The sequence below is a fragment of the Equus caballus genome, chromosome 20, assembly GCF_041296265.1.
Source record: "Equus caballus isolate H_3958 breed thoroughbred chromosome 20, TB-T2T, whole genome shotgun sequence".
Classification (NCBI taxonomy): domain Eukaryota; kingdom Metazoa; phylum Chordata; class Mammalia; order Perissodactyla; family Equidae; genus Equus; species Equus caballus.
In genome coordinates this window covers 61,111,751-61,129,902 of record NC_091703.1, presented here as the reverse complement: position 1 = coordinate 61,129,902, position 18,152 = coordinate 61,111,751, and the positions used below count along the sequence as shown (strand labels likewise).

At 37.3% G+C, this 18,152-nt stretch overlaps 1 protein-coding gene across 1 annotated transcript in view; it reads left to right on the top strand.

The window, feature by feature from the left end:
• LOC111769165 (protein eyes shut homolog) overlaps window positions 1-18,152 on the top strand; it is a 1,017,614-nt gene that overhangs the window by 92,404 nt on the left and 907,058 nt on the right. Inside the window, exon 8 of the mRNA XM_070244139.1 lies at window positions 3,319-3,464. Coding sequence (XP_070100240.1) covers window positions 3,319-3,464 — 146 coding nt within the window. The remainder of the gene's footprint in view (window positions 1-3,318; window positions 3,465-18,152) is intronic.

Here is an 18,152-nt window from a genome sequence, read left to right as displayed (position 1 = left end):
CAATAATTGAATAAATGAAAGAAAGAATGAATGAATGAAAAGGGAAAGCTCTTTGTAATAGTCAAATGTCATCTAGTAAATGTGGAACAAATGGCGAGTTAGAAAAGCACTCTTTGGCGAATAGTATAGAGATAATTTGATTCATTTAAGGATAATCAATGAAGAACATCTCCTATTTTAAGTTGGTTGAAATCTCCAGATTCTAGGGTACTGATTTGTGCATGAAGCCACTCAGAAACCTTTTCTTAATGACAGAAAACAAAATTTGGGTGGCAAAAGACAAGGACTATGGATATTTCCTGGTTTTCAAAAAGAGAGAGAGAGACAGAAAAAGAGAGACAAGAAGAGAAAGATAGAAAATTCTGTAAATTTAATGAATAAACTGCCATTTAGAATAGATTGAGAAAATCAATGATCATTATTACAAGTCTCTGAGAAAAATGTCACAAAATAATTTCTAATATTCAACATACCACACTAGACAGTAGATTTTGTAACTTCTAGAAATATGATAGGACTGTTCTAAGTACATGCAACAGATGTATAAATTGAGATCAAAGTTATTATCTTATATATTTTGTAGTAATACAACATTTTCAAATCTATTGATATGAAAAAATTATTTCCTAGACATACCTTTTACTGCCACATCTGAGAACTCTGTGCCCAACTCCTACCCACTCTGTGATCCCTTGGAATCATCATTGATTCACTAAGCACACACAATAGCAATCTAGGACAGTATCGTTAACAAGCATATCTTGATTTTAGTAAGGTATTTAAAGGATTCATTTGTCGTCTTGCACTATATTGGAAGATACTGGTGAGATAATGGAGACGGAGAAAATTTTCACTATTTGAATACATATTCAAGGAGTTGTAGTAATTGGATTAGTGTCACCCTAGAAAAGTGATGACAGTCATTTGCCTAGCCACATGGAGAGCTCTTCCAAGAAACACAATTCTGTTTGACACCAGCATGCTGTTGCATGTGCAGTTTTAATGCCTTCCATCCAACTGATACAAAGACCCCACTCTTTCTTTACGACTAAGCAAAAAAACCTTGCCTGCCGCCTTCTTTAACAGTTAACTCTGTTTTTGTAGGACTTCACATCTTTCTCTGTTGGCATATATTTCCTGTAATGTTTACATGTCAATGTCCCTAATTTCTCTATGAGACTTTCTAAAGCAATCCCAAGCCTTATAGACACTTGGATCTGGGCACAGGCCTAACATATCCAGCAATGTGTGGTGAAGGAGTAAAAGAGGAGCATGGGCATGTTGGAGTTTTGGTGGTTATGTTTTCATTGTCATTACAATTATGCTGAGACTGAAGTTAATTAGGACTAGCTCCCTCCAAAAATCAGAATAAAAATCTGTCTCAAGAGCATTGCAAGGAAACTTGATAACCTGGTGAAGCCTTTTTATCTAGACTTCTACAAGACGGGAAAAAACCCCAACGAACTATATAAGCTTGTTTTACTAAGTGCACTTCTCTCTCAATTTAATTTTGTTTATGGAAGTTAGTTCCATATTTTCATTAATATTTCTTCTATGCATTTCTTTTTGTGGTGAGGAAGATTGGCCCTGAGGTAACATCTGTTGCCAATCTTCTTCTTTTTTTTTCCTCTCCAAAGCCCTAGTACATGGTTGTAAGTCATTCTACTTCTTCTATCTGGGATGCCGCCACAGCATGGCTTGATGAGAGGTGTGTAGGTCCACACCCAGGATCTGAACTGGTGAACCCTGGGCCATCGAAGCAGAGTGCATGAACTTAACCACTCAGTCATGGGACCAGCCCCTTTTTCTATGAATATAGAAGTTAAGTTAGGAAATATTAAATTATCTCTTTCTCTTCTTCTTAGCATTATTTATTGGTTTTATCATTGACTATTTGGTTGTTGCTTTTGCTGATGTTATTTTACATATACGTAATGAAAACTCGTCACAGTTCCATCTCAGGAGAGGTGATCTTCTGTCTTCTGGAGAATAGATACAGACTGACTAGATGTTGAAATAAAAACACATTCATCACAATATCCAGGAATAGACTGAAAATAAATGCAGGCTGGTTATGCCACACAAAATTATATATACAGCTACACAGCTGTCACAGCTCAGACTACAGAGGAAAGAAATCAAGGGTCGATGGAGATAGGGTCTGAGTCAGTAGAAAGAAATCCATGTAGGAGCAAAGAGACACTTCCAAATAAGTGTCCAGAGGACAAATCTGAACTCAGCAACTGAGAGGCAGCAGGGGCAGATGTATAAGATAAAGAAGGACAGTTGGACACTGAAAGAGGGTCCAGATGAAGTTTCTGGAAACCATTCTCGATGGTGAGGCTTTTGAGAGTCCCTCCCTCTGTTAAGTGCATGACACTTTGAACTGGCCATCTAAACATCTATAACATCTGATTTCTCCAGCGTCTGTCAATATGATTAAGCATTAAGGAGACGGTTTTTGATAAATGGAAAATTTAAAAAAAAAACTAACCAGGAAGGCCTTAATCTTCAGAAGAATTTCATTCAATCTATGGATAGAATAATCTTCAATTCTCAACATAGAATATAGTTAATGGCTTACATCTGTATGATAACAAAATGAATACAGTTGCAGAATTACGTTCAATAGTATTTTTCAAAATTCCAGCAATTATTTAGCCAAACACATCCAATTTTTTGAAGAATTTCCCATGTAAAGAACATTTAAGGAGAAAAGTATCTAGAAAGTTGTTGGAGGAGATCATGCAGAGGACATGGCTGATGACTGACCCACGAGGTGGACCCATGCAATCAGAGGCTCCTCCCCACTCCCTGGTCCTTGGAACGCACATTCTGCCCACTGCTCCCACACTAGGAGCCTCTTCAAGGATGCAGCCTTGAGAGAGTATGCTGTTCAGACCACCTGGACAGTATACGTGACTGGACCTGTTAAGGCCTCGATGTAAACTCGTGGATTCTGGTGGGCAGGTGTGGAGACCTACTCTTTCGCGGTCGCCCAAGACAAACCTCTTGTCTAAGTTCCCTGGCTTAGTAAACCTGCCGCCTGCCAATCTGGGGTGGTCTGCCTCGTTCTTCAGTCTCCTCTTGCCCTATGTGTGTGGAGGCCAGTTTCGAATTTCACTTGGAGAACTCCTGAGGTTGTGAGCCAACAAAGGGGAACTGTATTTTCGTCAAAGAAAAAAAATGTATTGGAAATAATACCATTTATTTAAATTAAGTGAAAAGTCTGAAACGTAATATATACATATGAATTATGTAAATAATGAAATGATTTTGTTATTACATGTTATTTCTCGTTTTCCTACTTTCCTCTAGATTTTTATGTAATTGTGAACCTGGGTACAGTGGATCTTTCTGTGAATTGGATATGAATGAATGTGAAACCTCACCTTGTCCAGATGGAGAAAATTGTGTCAACAGAACTGGTGGCTACAAGTGCCTGTGTGCTCCTGGTTATACAGGTAGACCTCTTCTGCCCTGTTTGTATCAGCACAGTGCACTCTGTAAATAAATGGCACCTCGTATCTACTCTCCAAAACCTGAAACAATCTGTCACATGCAGATAAGACAGGAAGGGCCAGAGACATTGTCTCTTGTAAAAGAAATTGATGAAAACAAAAATTGTGCTTTTTAACCTACAATTTGCTAAAGACTAAGAAATATATGAATTATTTTTCAAGATATTTCACGCTTTTATTCATTTTTGGAGTTTACTTGAAGCATGTTTATATGGCTATAAAACAGAAAAGAAGTATTGGTGTATGAATAATCTAAGAGAAATAATACTGTTGGATCCATTACAAAAATGCCATTTAAAAAATATAATGTTTAGGTCTTTTTATGTGTGTGTGAGGAGACTGGCCCTGAGCTAATATCTGTTGCCAATCTTCCTCTTTTTGCTAGAGGAAGATTGTTGCTGAGCTAACATCTGTGCCAATATCTATGCCAGTTTTCCTCTGTTTTATATGTCAGACGGCACCTCAGCATGGCTTGACAAGCAGCGTGTAGGTCCACACCCAGGATCCAACCTGCGAACCCCAGGCCAGCAAAGCAGTGTACGGACTTAATCAGTACAGCACCAGGCTGGCCCCAAGTTGAGCTCTTTTAAATACACTTATATGCTAGAAATCACTCAGGGAGCCCTTGTGAATTTAAAGTTCTAGCAGAAAAATATGACTTGGAGTTAGCTATCTTAATATCAATTATTCTGCAACACAAATTCTATACCAATATAAAGACAAAAGTCATCAAGGAACTTAAAAAAGGAAAAAGCATTAGCTCACTAAACTTTTGCAGAGAAATTGCATTTATGAAATACAAAGAGCTGTATTGTCTTGGCACACCTATATCAATCAAGTGGATCCAGCCAGAATGTATTCAAATCCCAAATCTCACTTTATTAGTGTCTGAATTCTACACCACTGGGATCTTTTGGGTTCCTTTCCTGAGGAAAACTAGTTAAGTGAGTTCAATAGTCGATACTATGCTCGCAGGAGTCAAAAACACTAGACAAATAGAAATGAATTGACAAGCAAAACTGGTGATGAACGAGAAGCTTTTTCAGTGAGTAAGTGATCAAAGACAAGAGAAAGTTCAGTGACCAGAGCAAAGAACATGCAGGTGTTTTCCCGGGAATCCTCAGGGCTTCAGAGAAGGTTCCCTTGGGAACAACTGGCACATGCACAAACGTGTCAGCTTAAATTAAAAAAAAAATTGAAAACCATTATCTGCAGATTTTATTACATAAATAATAAGCATTACATTTTGACAGTAAACCAGCACCCTTTCTAAGTTTCATATTGGCCATCATCTTCCAAATTATTGAGATTTTTATTTGGGACCATAGATATCCAACTTGCACTGCCATTTGCCACACTGTTGTTTTGCTGCTCCTACTGCTGCTAACAGTGATAAAGCAAGAAATGACACATTGAGCTCAATATGACCGAAAAACACATTTTCTATAATTATTTGATATAACACATTGTTCTGATATTTTAAATTTATCCTAAAGTTTGAAGGATTAGCACGTTCTTTGTTTTTCTTCTCACACCGTCTCTATTTTCATTGCAAACTATTGTGCTTAGTGTTGTTTCAAATTTAAGATTGACTTGCCAGTTAGACACCCCGGTGGAGAAGTTGAGTACACAGTTGGCTGTGTGAGATAGTCTGCAATGGAAACGTAAGTTGAGAGTCTTCAGATATACAACTATGATACTGCATAGGATCACAGAGGAGTGAATGCAGATAGAACAGGAATGAGGACCAAGAACTGAGCCCAGGGCCACCGGAATATTTAAGGGTCCAGGAGTGGAAGAAGAACCAGCAAAGGAAGTTGAAAAGAGCAGTCAGTGATACAGGAGGAAAAAACAAGGGTGGATAAAGTCTGGAAAGCCACGTAAATTATTTCAAGTAGAGGGAGTGATCGACAGTGTCAAAGGTTATTATTAAGTCACATAAAACAAGGACTGAGTATTAACCATTGGAGGTAGTAATGCAGATGTTATTGGTGACATTGTCAAGGAAGCAGTTTTGCTGGAGTGGAGGGTGCAAAATCTGTCTGAAGTGGATTTAAGAGATAATGTGACAAAATTAAATTGCTCAGATGAATATACACAATTTATTAAAAAAAGATTTTTATTAAGAAAGAAACAAGAAGAAGGGCAGTAGCTTGGGGAAGGAGTGAGACTAAAAATATTTTTTTATAATTTACGTGATTATTGGGGCCGTCCCAGTGGCGCAGCAGTAGTTCGCACAATCCGCTTTGGCGGCCCAGGGTTCGCTGGTTCTGATCCTCGGTGTGGACATTTGCATTGCTTGACAAGCCACACTGTGGTAGGCATCCCACATATAAAGTAGAGGAAGATGGGCACGGATGTTAGCTCAGGGCCAGTCTTCCTCAGCAAAAAGGAAGATTGGCAACAGATGTTAGCTCAGGGCTAATCTTCCTCAAAAACAAATTTTTACATGGTTATTAAATGCTTCTGACTTCTGTGTGGAGAAGGAACTGGGGAGTTTCTATAATAGAGCCAGAGGGACAAATCAGAAAGCTTTGGAAGCAGTCCAGGCGATAGATTCCGGGGAATTGGATTAGGATTGCCCAGTGGAGGCGGTGAGAGATGCCCATACCTAACGTATCATAATTACTCACTAAATATTCCTGAATGGATGAGCATTGAATAAGATATTAAAATTAAAGTATAGCATTGAATTAAGTAGTTTTTATTAATCATTTTTAATCAAATTATGTCCCCTGTTTACCTTTGATTTAAAAATTTCAACTTATTTTCTTTGATTCATTGCATTTTGAAAAATTTTTATTTTCTCTTATTTTGGGGTCTCAAGCTTTTTTGGACCATGTTTTTGGGTTCACGGAGCACAGATTGTGCCATTGATTAATGAGAATGCCACTGAAGGATGAATGATTCCTTGGGCTTCCTTACAATCTCTAAATCTGAATTTGGCCTGTTTTCCAAGCAAAATTTGAGTTTTGAACTCAGCAAATGATGCTTGATTTTTGGTTGACTCGCTTATAGGCTTCTCACAGTGAAAGGAATGAGCTTTCTTCTTAATTTCAAAAAGATATATTGGAAGGTTACAAATACCCAGCTCACATCCCATCATAAAGAGGGGTTTTCCCACCGGGTTTGCTGGGCTGGAATGAGTGCTGGGGTGAACTGACTCTGCAGTAACTGGGGCGGCCGAGGTGCCTCTGTGGATGTAGTCAGTTCTGAGTAGATCCAGCCCTCAATTCAGGCCAGGTGTATCCGAGATAGGCAACTTGCTATCACTGCTTCCTGCAAGGTGGAGGATTAAAATTCTCATACTTGTATTGGAAAGCTATGACCATAAAAAATTACTTCATTCATATTTACTCTCTCCATAACACTGATATATCTGAGAGAGATCATAGCAACATGATATATAACTGATGCTATTAATTGCCATGGGGAAAAATTATGTAGGAAAATGATTATAGGGGATGACGAGAATTAGTTTAGAAATTGAGGAGGTGAATATAAACAGAGCAATCAGGGAAGACTATGGAAAAAGCGGTTTAGTTTAAGACTGATGTGCAAGTTATATATTGGTACATACACACATATGTGTGTAGATAAAGAGGTAGATTGACAGATATCAAGACCCAAAATTATGCTTAATAAGCTATAAAGATGAGAATATTTCCATAATGACAAAAATTTGTATATTTATGTAATTGGACCATTAAGAGAAGAGGTTAAACCAGTAAAGAAGCTTTGCTATTTCCAGAGGATCTTAGAATCTTCATGGTGTGTATATAAAACTGTATAGAAAAAAATAATCATCACATCACAAATTAAGTAGGAGAAGCGCTCAAGAATTTTAGCTGTAGTTGTTGGCAGTCTGGCAGTCTGCTGTATTAGGAAAAAAACAGAAAGTGTACAAAGATTAATATAATTTTAAATATTTTGAAGATTCACAGATTCCTCAGAATACTTTCGTTTCCAGCCCTACAGGTAATCAGGGCCCCATGCTTAGCAATGACTTCGCTTTTCAGTTGCTTCCTAATCATGGCTCCGTAACAACCTTTAGATGTAAAACGTACTATCCTGGCGATAACGCTGGAAAAGATCTGCTTTGCCCCAATGAAGCACCGTGGGGAGCGGGGGATCCTGTTCTAAGGCAAACATAGGAGACAGCAAACCTCTCCCGAGAAGCAACGTCTTTCATATTCTTCAATATTTCTTCTGGTATTTACCTCCATATTTTTAAATAGCATGCTTATACTGCCATGTCTTGATTTTTTCTATTTTGCACATTATCTAAGTAATTTTTCCTATGTAAAATGCGGATTTAACTCTGTTGTCACAATCCCCATTCACCAACACATACACACTTTTCCTCACTACTTCCTCCCAAAATGGTGATATCAGAAATTTTTATTAGTCAAAAAGTCACTGTTAATATTATTATACCCATATCAATTTTTCTCTCTAATTTTATTTTTATTTTTGCTCATTTGGGGAAGGATTTACTTATACCTTTTTTTTCCCAGTGCTGTTGTTATAGTGTTAAAGAACATTTACCTCTCATTTTTGATTTCCAAAAGCTCTTTCTTCTTATCTAATATTTTTTAGTGCATTCTGTAAATTTCGTAGGTAAAAAGTATTATCTCTTCTGTATAATATTTATAGAGCTTTTGTATTGTTTTGTTCCTTGCGTTGTCTTAATGTTCTCCAAATTCCTGCTTCTCCTTTATGTGTGTTTTCTTTTTACCTATCTCTTTATTTAGAGGTGTTTCTCTAACATCACATAATCCTTGAATGCCAGTCAAATATCTAGGAGAGAACCACTAAAATGCTCATTGAAAACTCTGAGTGAAGGAGAGTGCTTGCCTGGTGATTTTGGTCCTCTGTGTGAGTGGACATAAACACCAGCTGTTTTCTTGGAGAAACCTGGGGTGTCATTATTGGTGGGCCTTCTCCCTTTCATCTGTTTTCCTGGAAAAGAGGTTAAAGGAACCAGAGGTGGGGACAGGGATGCAGTGAGGAAAGATGCTTGATAAGATTTTGGTAAACCAGAACTGAGGGACCAGTTAGAGAGTTCTGACTATTTGAAACACCCAACCAATTGTTACAACAATATATACAATTCAACATATTTTTTTCTACTGTGCTTTAAATTATTACTTCAAACCTCTAGTGAAAGTCTGTAATACAAAGACATTGTGTGATAGTGGAACTTTTGGGGAGTAAGCAGGTCGACGCACGGGACACAGTGCAAAGAGAGGACGGAAGTCACAGGAAGCAAGAACAGAGCAATGAAGGTGGGGGGGGGGCAGACGTTAGCTGCAGAGGTGGGTAGGAAACAGACAAGTCTCTCAAGAGTTCTTGCACTTTAATGCCACTTTTAGACCACCATTTTTGCCTCTTCCCCAACCTAAATTTTACGACTCGTAATTTTACTCACTCCCTTACTTACTTCCATTATCCAGCGCCTCACTCTTTCCTCAATACTCACCTTAAATAACCTCAACTCTGATGTTAATCCAAACTTTCCATATATTTTTCATTCCCACGAGCTGCATAGGGCAGGAGAAAAAGCACATCTCCGTACACACACACACACACACGCACACACACACTAACTCACTCACACACCGGATCTTCTTACCTTGACCTCTTGACAACAGACCTCAAAGAAGCCCTTGGTGCTGCTTGACAATGCTACGTCTCTCTAATCAATTCAATTTTCCAACATCCTAGCCTATTATTTTTAGCTCTTTCTTCTTTTATAAATTCCCAGCAATCCTCCCTCGATGAAAGTTCAACTTACATCTGTGTTTCTTATATTCCTGAGAAAACAAAAGGAATCAGAAGAGAAGGTCTTTATCTTCTCACAAACAACTGTTAATCTATATGGATCTGCACTCATACACTGCGTGTCTCTGTTTTTCCATGTTCCTGTCCATGGTTAATTCTGTCCTTTTTCACCTATTATTAAAAGATATTCATCCTACAGTTATTTTCTGCAACATAAGTTCTTCCTTTCATACTTTGCTACTACCAGCATATATAAGTATTTACGTCTTTCTCAACTCCTTTTTTAATCTTTCCTTTTTCACACTCCTTTTAAATTGTTTCCCTTTCCTCTCTCTTGTAAACAGAATTCTCAAATCTATTGTCTATATTGAATATCCGTTTCCTCACTTCCCATTCACTTTCAAACACATTCCCAATCATGATTTTAATCCCAAGACTAAAACGAAACTCCTCTTATTGGAGGTCACCGACTAGCCCCACGTTGCCAAATCCAAAAATAGATTTTCTTTCCTCATCTTTGTCATATTGTCAATAGCATTTTACCCATTCCTTCTAATAAATGCTTTCTAAACTTGAACTCTGTGTTTCCACAATCAATAATTTCTTCACTGTTTTCTCTTCTCCTTTGGCGGATCCTGTAACTGTTCAGAACTTCATCCTTCCTTTACTTTGTCTGGATATATTCACTGATTAAGTGATTGCATCCAGGTTTTTGTCCGTTTAAATGCCATACATATACACTACTGATAATTAGCAACTTGTTCCATGAGTCCTGGCCTCTCCCCTGAACGCTCAACTCATATACTTAAGTATTTCCACTTGGATGTCCATGTGACTTCTCAAACTGATCCCCCAGTACCGAGGTTTTATCCCGACCCTGCTTTACCCCCAGTGGTTTCCACCTCAGTGAATGGCATTGTTCACTCAGTTTCTCAAGCCAAAATTATGTAGTTATTATTGACTCATCGTTCACACATCACCACAAAGTCCACCAGCAAATCCCATTGGCTACATCTCTAAATTTTAATTCAACCACTTCTCACACCTGCTTTACAATCACCCTAGTCTAAGCCACTATCATCTCTTGCCTGAAATATAACATCTTAACTTGTCTTCATCTTCCACTCTTGTCACATTAAAACATATTCCTCATCCAGCCCCTAGAGTGATCATTTTAAAATATGAAACAGATCACTTCACTCCCAAGCTCAAAGTCCACCATGTCTTCCCATAAGGCTTGGAAGGTACTCCTTACTTTGCTCTGCTAAATCCTACATAATCTGCTCCCTGGCCACCTCTCTGATCTCATTTCCTACTACATGCTCCCTCCTCCCCCAGCTGACCTCCTGCTGTTCCATCTGGGTGTGACTCACTTCTCTGAGATATGGCATAGGTTTTCTCCATATTTCTTCAGTCTCAGATGTGCATTCCTCATAGAGGCCTAGTCACATCGCATAAAAATAACACTGTGTCTCTCTATCCACCTACTGTTGTTTTTTTCTTCATAGCAGTTATCACTATCTAATCATTCTATCATTTATTTATTTATTTATTTTACCTCTTCCCTCTACTAGAAGTGAAAGTCTTCAAGAGCGGAATTTTTTTTGTCATTTGGTCACTTTTGTATCTCAGTGCCTAACAAAGTGCCTAGAATATTAAAGTCATTCAAATTTTTTTTAATGAAAGAACATTTGGTATTTCAAGTAATTTGTTTCCTTAATTGAATTCCATTTTAACGTTTTACATATTAACGTGCATAACTTTTTGGTGATTGAAGATTATTATGTGTTTTCTCTTTTTCTTTTCTTTCCATGATGCTGTTAAAATAAGCATTATTTTAAATGTCAATAACCAACAGGAAATAAAATTCTCACTTTTATGATGTTGATTTATTGATACTGTGGCAAACCGTTCAGAGGAGTTTTTCCTGCCTGTGTACTGAAAAAGAAAACTTTGCAAATGCAGCTCATTCTGAATTAAAGTTTTATATATGTGAACACATAACACCAATTCTAAATTCAGGGGCAATATAATTTGATTTAATATTAGCAAGTGAAATAGTTCTATGCAATAAATCTAAAAGTGACCTAAAATGTTAAATTTAGAGCTTTTATATTACTCATTAACCTGTAATAAATCTTTCTAAAAAGAAACCAATAGCAAATTAAGCCAAGTGACCTTATCATTGTGATTCTTTATATAATATATAACAATCTCAAAGCAGTTCATATTTTATAACCTACAAAATAAGATGCTAAAAATAATGGTTGAGATGATGTACTGCCTGTTAAAAGCATATCAATTATCAGATATTTATAGGTCATTATCCGCTTATATTCAGTTTTCTAGGGCAATATTTATGTCATAAATGTGTCTATCTGATATTTTACAGAGAAATTGGGCCTAGAGAATTCTATAGATATATTATTAAAATATATTTTTATCCTAACATTAAGAAATACTTTATTATGCAAGCAAATATAAATCAGAACGATGCTCAAGACCAGTGAATACCAAAAATAATAGCTGTAGGACAGTTCAAACATGTTAGGCACTGAGGTGGTTTTATTCCCTGGTCATTCAGTCTCCCTTCTTCCCAGGTTCTAACCAGGAATGAGCACCCAAAAGGTAAGAGTGGATCAAATCATCGGGATTATTCATGAAGGCTCACTAACTTCCAAAGTACAGGGCTTTCTAGTAAAGCCAGTTTGAAGAACATACCTATAACCTGTGTCCCAAAGTGAGAACATTGTAATACTACCCATCTTACCATTGCAAACAGAGGTTTTGGTACAAACGGAGGAAATATTTGGGTGTGGAAAGCAGACTCCAAGAAAGATTTACACAGCTGGCTTCATGTAGGATTTGGGGTCAACTGAATGGTGAAGACCAGAATGCATATGGAGAGTGGCAAGCCTACAAGTGGATTTCCGGAGACAGGCCTTGGTAATTCCTGATGTAAACATAGCAAATACCTCCGGTACTCCAGTCACATCATCTTGGCCAGCCTCTGATTTTAGCTGCTTTTAGAGTGAGCAGTTCTGAGTGACCTCAGCTCATCTCATAATGACAGTTTCCAAAGTCAAGTACTTTTGCTGAGTCTGCTCCATCTCCAGGGTCTTTTTCCATACCATGCAGCCAGCTTGACCCATATGCACACAAACCTCAAAATGTAGGAAGTCAGTGCTCAGAGGTACCCTTAAAACGTTGAGAGATGGAAGATACTTTGTAAATATTCCAACCATCTTCTTTTCAGGTAGATAATCTTGACTATATATTATTCAGTTCTTAAAAGGTCACTGAACAATCATGTCCCCATTGCCTACAACAGTATCTTTAATCAGGCTTCTTCTACTGACTTTTAAACATTCTGGTCTCATGCTCCTACTCCCGCATTCTCAGCTCCTGAGATCACCTACTGAATAAATTGAGTCATCATCTCAAGTTCTGACTTCAGGAGAATCCAAACTAAGACAGTGGGCTTATGACATGAGAGCAGGAATCCAAGGAAGTGGCCTAAAGCCCAGGCATGGAGCATATTTCCTGCTTTTGGAAGCATGGAAATCCTTGCCGTCAGTGAGCGAGACATTGCCATTTGAAGAACAGATTTTCCCTAATTGGCCAGAGAGGGAAGGAAAGAGAACCTGATGTACCTACACCAATTGCACTCCTTTTGGTAAGTGAATCTGAACTTACTTCACCCATGGAAACCAGAGAACGAGGCCGTAACCCCACAGCTATCTAAAATGAAATGTGCTGCCTCTAAGAGAAACAGAATCTTTACTCTCAAGACTGAAGGATTCTCCCAGTCTGTAAGTGACTGTACGGCATCTCCAGAAAGTCAATGATTTTCGTCTGTAATGTGGTGCCTTCCTACAGTCTTTATTTAACTAAAATGTTCTGTGGTTCTGTATAATATAGCTAGATTTAAAAAATCATTAAAGGACTTTTAAAATCAAAGTATCAAAGCACTACCAGGCCAGTGAACTGTGACTTTTAATCAGAGAAGTAAATAGAAATATAATCCATTAGAAAGAAAGGTCTTCAGAGGCACTTGAGATTTGAAATCTTGACCCCAATGACTCTAAGTCATGAGAAGAAAAATGCATCTCCTAGGTTTTGAAAGGATTCTTCCCTCTGGTGTTTTAATGGGTAAATTATCTCACTGCTCTATTTAACCACTTTATTCTCTCTCTGAGATTCTCTTACCTGGTTTTCTTGTCTTTAGAATCTTTTTCTCTAAGTCTTTGTGATAAATTATCAGCATTGCCTGACTAAAACACAGATCTAGTCACGTGGAGCATCTTTATCAAGTCACTCTTCAGTAAGTGTGACTCTGCACTCTTCAAGTTCCAGTCATCCTTCTAGGTCCCTTCCCTGAGCTCCTACTATGTGCCAGCTTGTCTAGGTGCTGAGAGGAGCGCAGAGAACGGGTGAGACTCCCTGACTCCCTGCTGCTTATGTTCTGAGGAGACCCTGCGAGAACCCAAGCCTTCCCAAGTTTGCTCTCACAGTCATGATCTTGATGATGCTGGAACTCTGCATTTCAATTGAAACTTAGCAGGGGAGACTTAAGGAAAGATGGGATATTATCTTCTCATCTCTAAACACAGGAGAGCCAAGTATTTCTCCCCGGAGGTAGAGGACCCGTAAGAGATGGTCTCCTCCTTCCCTACCTCTGCCACGTCCTCCACGGTCAGAGACTTTGTGCTGAACTCTGTGTCCTGAATAAGACATCCCCAGTCAGCCAGCTCTCCTATTTTCAGAAGAAATAGATTTTGATTTCTTGCCTTCAATTATTACACACCTCATTAATGTGACCCACAAACTGAATCTTGTTCTGTTTGCTTGGGTAGTATGATTTATAAAGATGAGATATTTTAAAATTAGGACAAGTCATGGTACTCTCAGTTTTTGCTTCTGAGGAAAATTTAGGTGATCTGGAAACACCAGGCGTATATTTTCATTTTGGAAACAATAGCCTGACTCTGAGGAGTGGCTTCATCCTGGAGATGGGCACACGCTCTCCATTATAGCCAACCTGTCAACTGTACATATCTGTGCAATTTACCTGACCATTACACACATTAGAGTTTGCCACCACCAAGATTTCAAAGGACCATAAAAACAAAATTCTCCATCCTTAATACTTCCTTTCCCCTCATTTGCTGTCTCCATCTGGGATTCTATTCCTGGATGAGAACTTTTACATTCACATTTCAGCCCACTGTTCATATTATTGGCAAATAAACCGTCACATGTCTTTCATGCTCTTTGTTTGCCATCATTTGACTTGCTTATCCTTTACAGGCATAATAGAGAGAACCTTTCTGCCTTTAAACAGTTGGGGTTTAAATTACCTAAGGGAAATTTCTATTCAGGAAAATGCTTACACTCATAAAATCTCACCTTCCCCAGAGAGGAATAAAACAAAGCAAAGATATGTCTGCAACATTTGTGCAGAGCTCTTGAGATGTTCATTAGCTTTACGGCATTGTGTTAATATTTGATTTCAGACCAAACTTGGCTCTGAGAGACCGGATGTGATTATACCTGTATTTATCAACTCAGAACAGTTTGTCCACATTTTTGCCCTCTCGAAGGAGGGAGATGGAGGAGAGATGGCATTTTTTTCTCCCTAAGGAATTTTTACTTTATCTAAGGAGTTAAATGAACATAGTGTTAATTTCAGGCCTAAAAGAAAACACGTGTTGGTTCTCATCTTAGAGACATTGGACTTCAGTACCATGCTGCCCACCTCATCTTTACAAAAGAGAAATCAGTAGGCGTGTAGATCCTTTCCACTCCAGGGCCAAAAGAGACATTTGTATGTGTGTGATGCATTCTGAGAAGAGCTAGGGAAAAATAATCTTATTTAACTGTGGTCTCTTCCTCAAAAATAGGCATTAGTGTCTCCATAGGAACACGTTTAGAATGAGGCACATTACACTCGATTTTCTAATTGGGACAAATGCCATCTCACTTCCATTGCCCTTGGTCCACTAAACCTGTTTAACCCAATAAGTCTGTTCAATCCACCTTACCTAGCATCCACCAGTTAACATCTGGAGGTGAATTAATTCTGACACGCAGCTCTGAGTAGCTATAGTAGTCTATGTCTAAACGCACCTGGAACTTCCCTGACCAACAAGCCAATGATCAATCAAGATGGCTTTTCTGAGACAAAAATCTTGCCTTGCCCAAATTTGTGGTTCTTCAATAATTTAGAGTGTGTGGAACACGAGTCACTGCTATCCTGAGAATCACTCTGTGCTTTTTCCAATAGTTATTTTTGGAAGCAAGCACCTTGGAATATAAAAAAATGAATTCACATTAATTCTTCTTCCTCATCATTTTCATTTTCTGTTTGAAGAGATAAAGGATAAAGGTGTGAGTCTCCGGTTTTGTATTGTTTTGTTGCATTATTCTTATATAAGGAAAGTATTTTATTATATTATTTGTAAATATAGTACATATTATGTTAATGTGCTTATGTTTATTTATTTATTTGCCTATCAAGTATATAAATATATTTTCAAACCTGCGCAGTTTAGGTATAAGTCCTTCCTGTCACTAAAGTGAGTTTCACAATTGCCCTCAATTCCCCTCTCCTGGATTTCGGAATCTGCCTTGGGTTACCAGGTGATGTTCTCCGTCTCCTTCCTTTCATTGTCGTCATTCTGCAGTAAATTCTTCACAGAATGGTCCTAGAGAAGAATAGGGTCTGGTAACTTCCTGCTTAAAATATCTCAATGGATTCTTATTTTTCTTGGAATAAGATCAAAACTCCTTTTTCTAGCTCTCAAGGCCTTATGCAATCTGCTCTGTCTCTCAATTTTATGTCAAACTATTATCCCCTTTTCTCAGTCAACTCCATATGCGATGCTTTCAAACACACTACTATGTCTCTAATAGGCCATATTATTGTCCATTTGGGACTTTGTTCATCACATATCTTTTACAAAAATGTCCTTTCTTCTGATCTGCACATGACCATTTCCTTCTCTCTCGTTAGGTCTCAACTAAGATTTTATCTCTTTAGAGAGACCTCTTTAAAATGATGCATCCCACAGTAACTTTCTCTATTACACCTCCCTTTCAATTTTCTTCTCAGACTTTACTTTAATTTCTACTTTTCTCATTTATTATGTTGGTTGTTAACTGTGTGTTTCTCCAAGCAAATAAATTTCCATGAGGGCAGGGATTTTCTCTGTATCCAACGTTCCAGATGTAAAAGAGATGCTCAAATTATGTTTGTTGAAAAGAAAGAATGTGATAGGATTGAGAATCCCATTCTTTGGCAAAGTTGGAGTGAACAAAAACAACTGAGCATGGATTAATGTACTCTGAACAAAGGTTCACATTCATCAAGAAAGACAGTTTTTTCTGTTAAACTCAGAAGTCAGAGGACAGCTCCTTATCTGAATGATAAGTGGACAAGAGAAACCTATTACATTAAATATAAGATGAAGTTTAAGTTATGTTAAAATCATAACTGATAAACCACAATTGAGTCCCAAGAAAAATTAATCTTTAGCATATTATCTAATGAAGAAATTACAGTTTAAAGGATTAAGTGGATCAGACTTATCTGATTAAATATGTGTACTCTGAAGTCTTTAGATTTTAAGAATATAATATTTACTGAGGGGAAGCAGAAGAGAAAAAACGCTGAACTGGAAGGAGTTTTTGCAAATCCGTTGGTAGCACAGTGATCACCTAGAAAAGAAAATGCTCTAGAAGCTCCCTAGGGATTATTCTGGTAGGGCTTCCTCATCCTTTTTTTTTTTTTTTTTTTCACCTGATAGTTTGTTTGTGTAACTTAACCATCACCTTCAGAAAAATATTTCACTATAATTGATGAGTATTTTCAATGCCTTTGTTAACAGTACCCCATTCTATCAGAAAATCATACAATGGTTGATTTTCCTAGAAAAGGCAATCTTACACCTTTGAACTTTTTCTGAACATCTTTCTCCATAAGGAAAAGTTCTGGATTATCACGTATAATCAGTGCTAACACTTAGTTGCTACAGCAAGAATTGTATGGGGTAACTCAAATAAAAACTTGTTAATTTGATTAGGTAAGCATAATACATAAATTTTTACTCATATTCTGGCCATATAAATCATAGATTAAGGTTTGCAAGCAGAATATGTTGAAGTTTCATAAGATCATATTAGATCTAGAAAGACTGGCTTTCTATTCATATGTAATAAGCAAGTGGAGAACAAGCAATTTACATTTAGTGTAACTTTATGAGCTTTTCCCATTAACAAATACTTTGTAACACACGTTTATGTTTCAAATAAGTTATAACACTTTATCACTGTGAAGATAAGAAAAAAAATTCAATTCTACATGAGCACAGAGATTTTTGTGTTTATTCATTAATATATTTTCAGAGTTCAAAACAGTGCTTGACAGATTAAAAGGGCTTAATAAGCATCTAAGAAACAAATGAATAGTAACATCATAAAACTTAGATAATTTTCTAAATGATTAAAAATGCTTCAACTAAAATAAAATGATAGTGTATATTAAAAGGGGCACTCTTTCAAAGATTTTGACATATGTTACTTCTTTTTATATATAATATGGGTATTGGAACAATCTATGTTATTAGAGCTTTTTCTAAAATGTACACAAGGATTTTAATTAACCACAGGGTTTTTATTAAATAAATGAAATCAAAATTAATGATGCCTTCAGTGAAGCTTGTCTAATGATGTCAGTTGTCTAATGAAAGCTCATTGTGTAACAAATGTTAATTGGATATAAAAGACCAGGAAATATACTCAAATAATTATAAACCACTTAGTCTGAATGCCTGTTTTCAAAAGTAG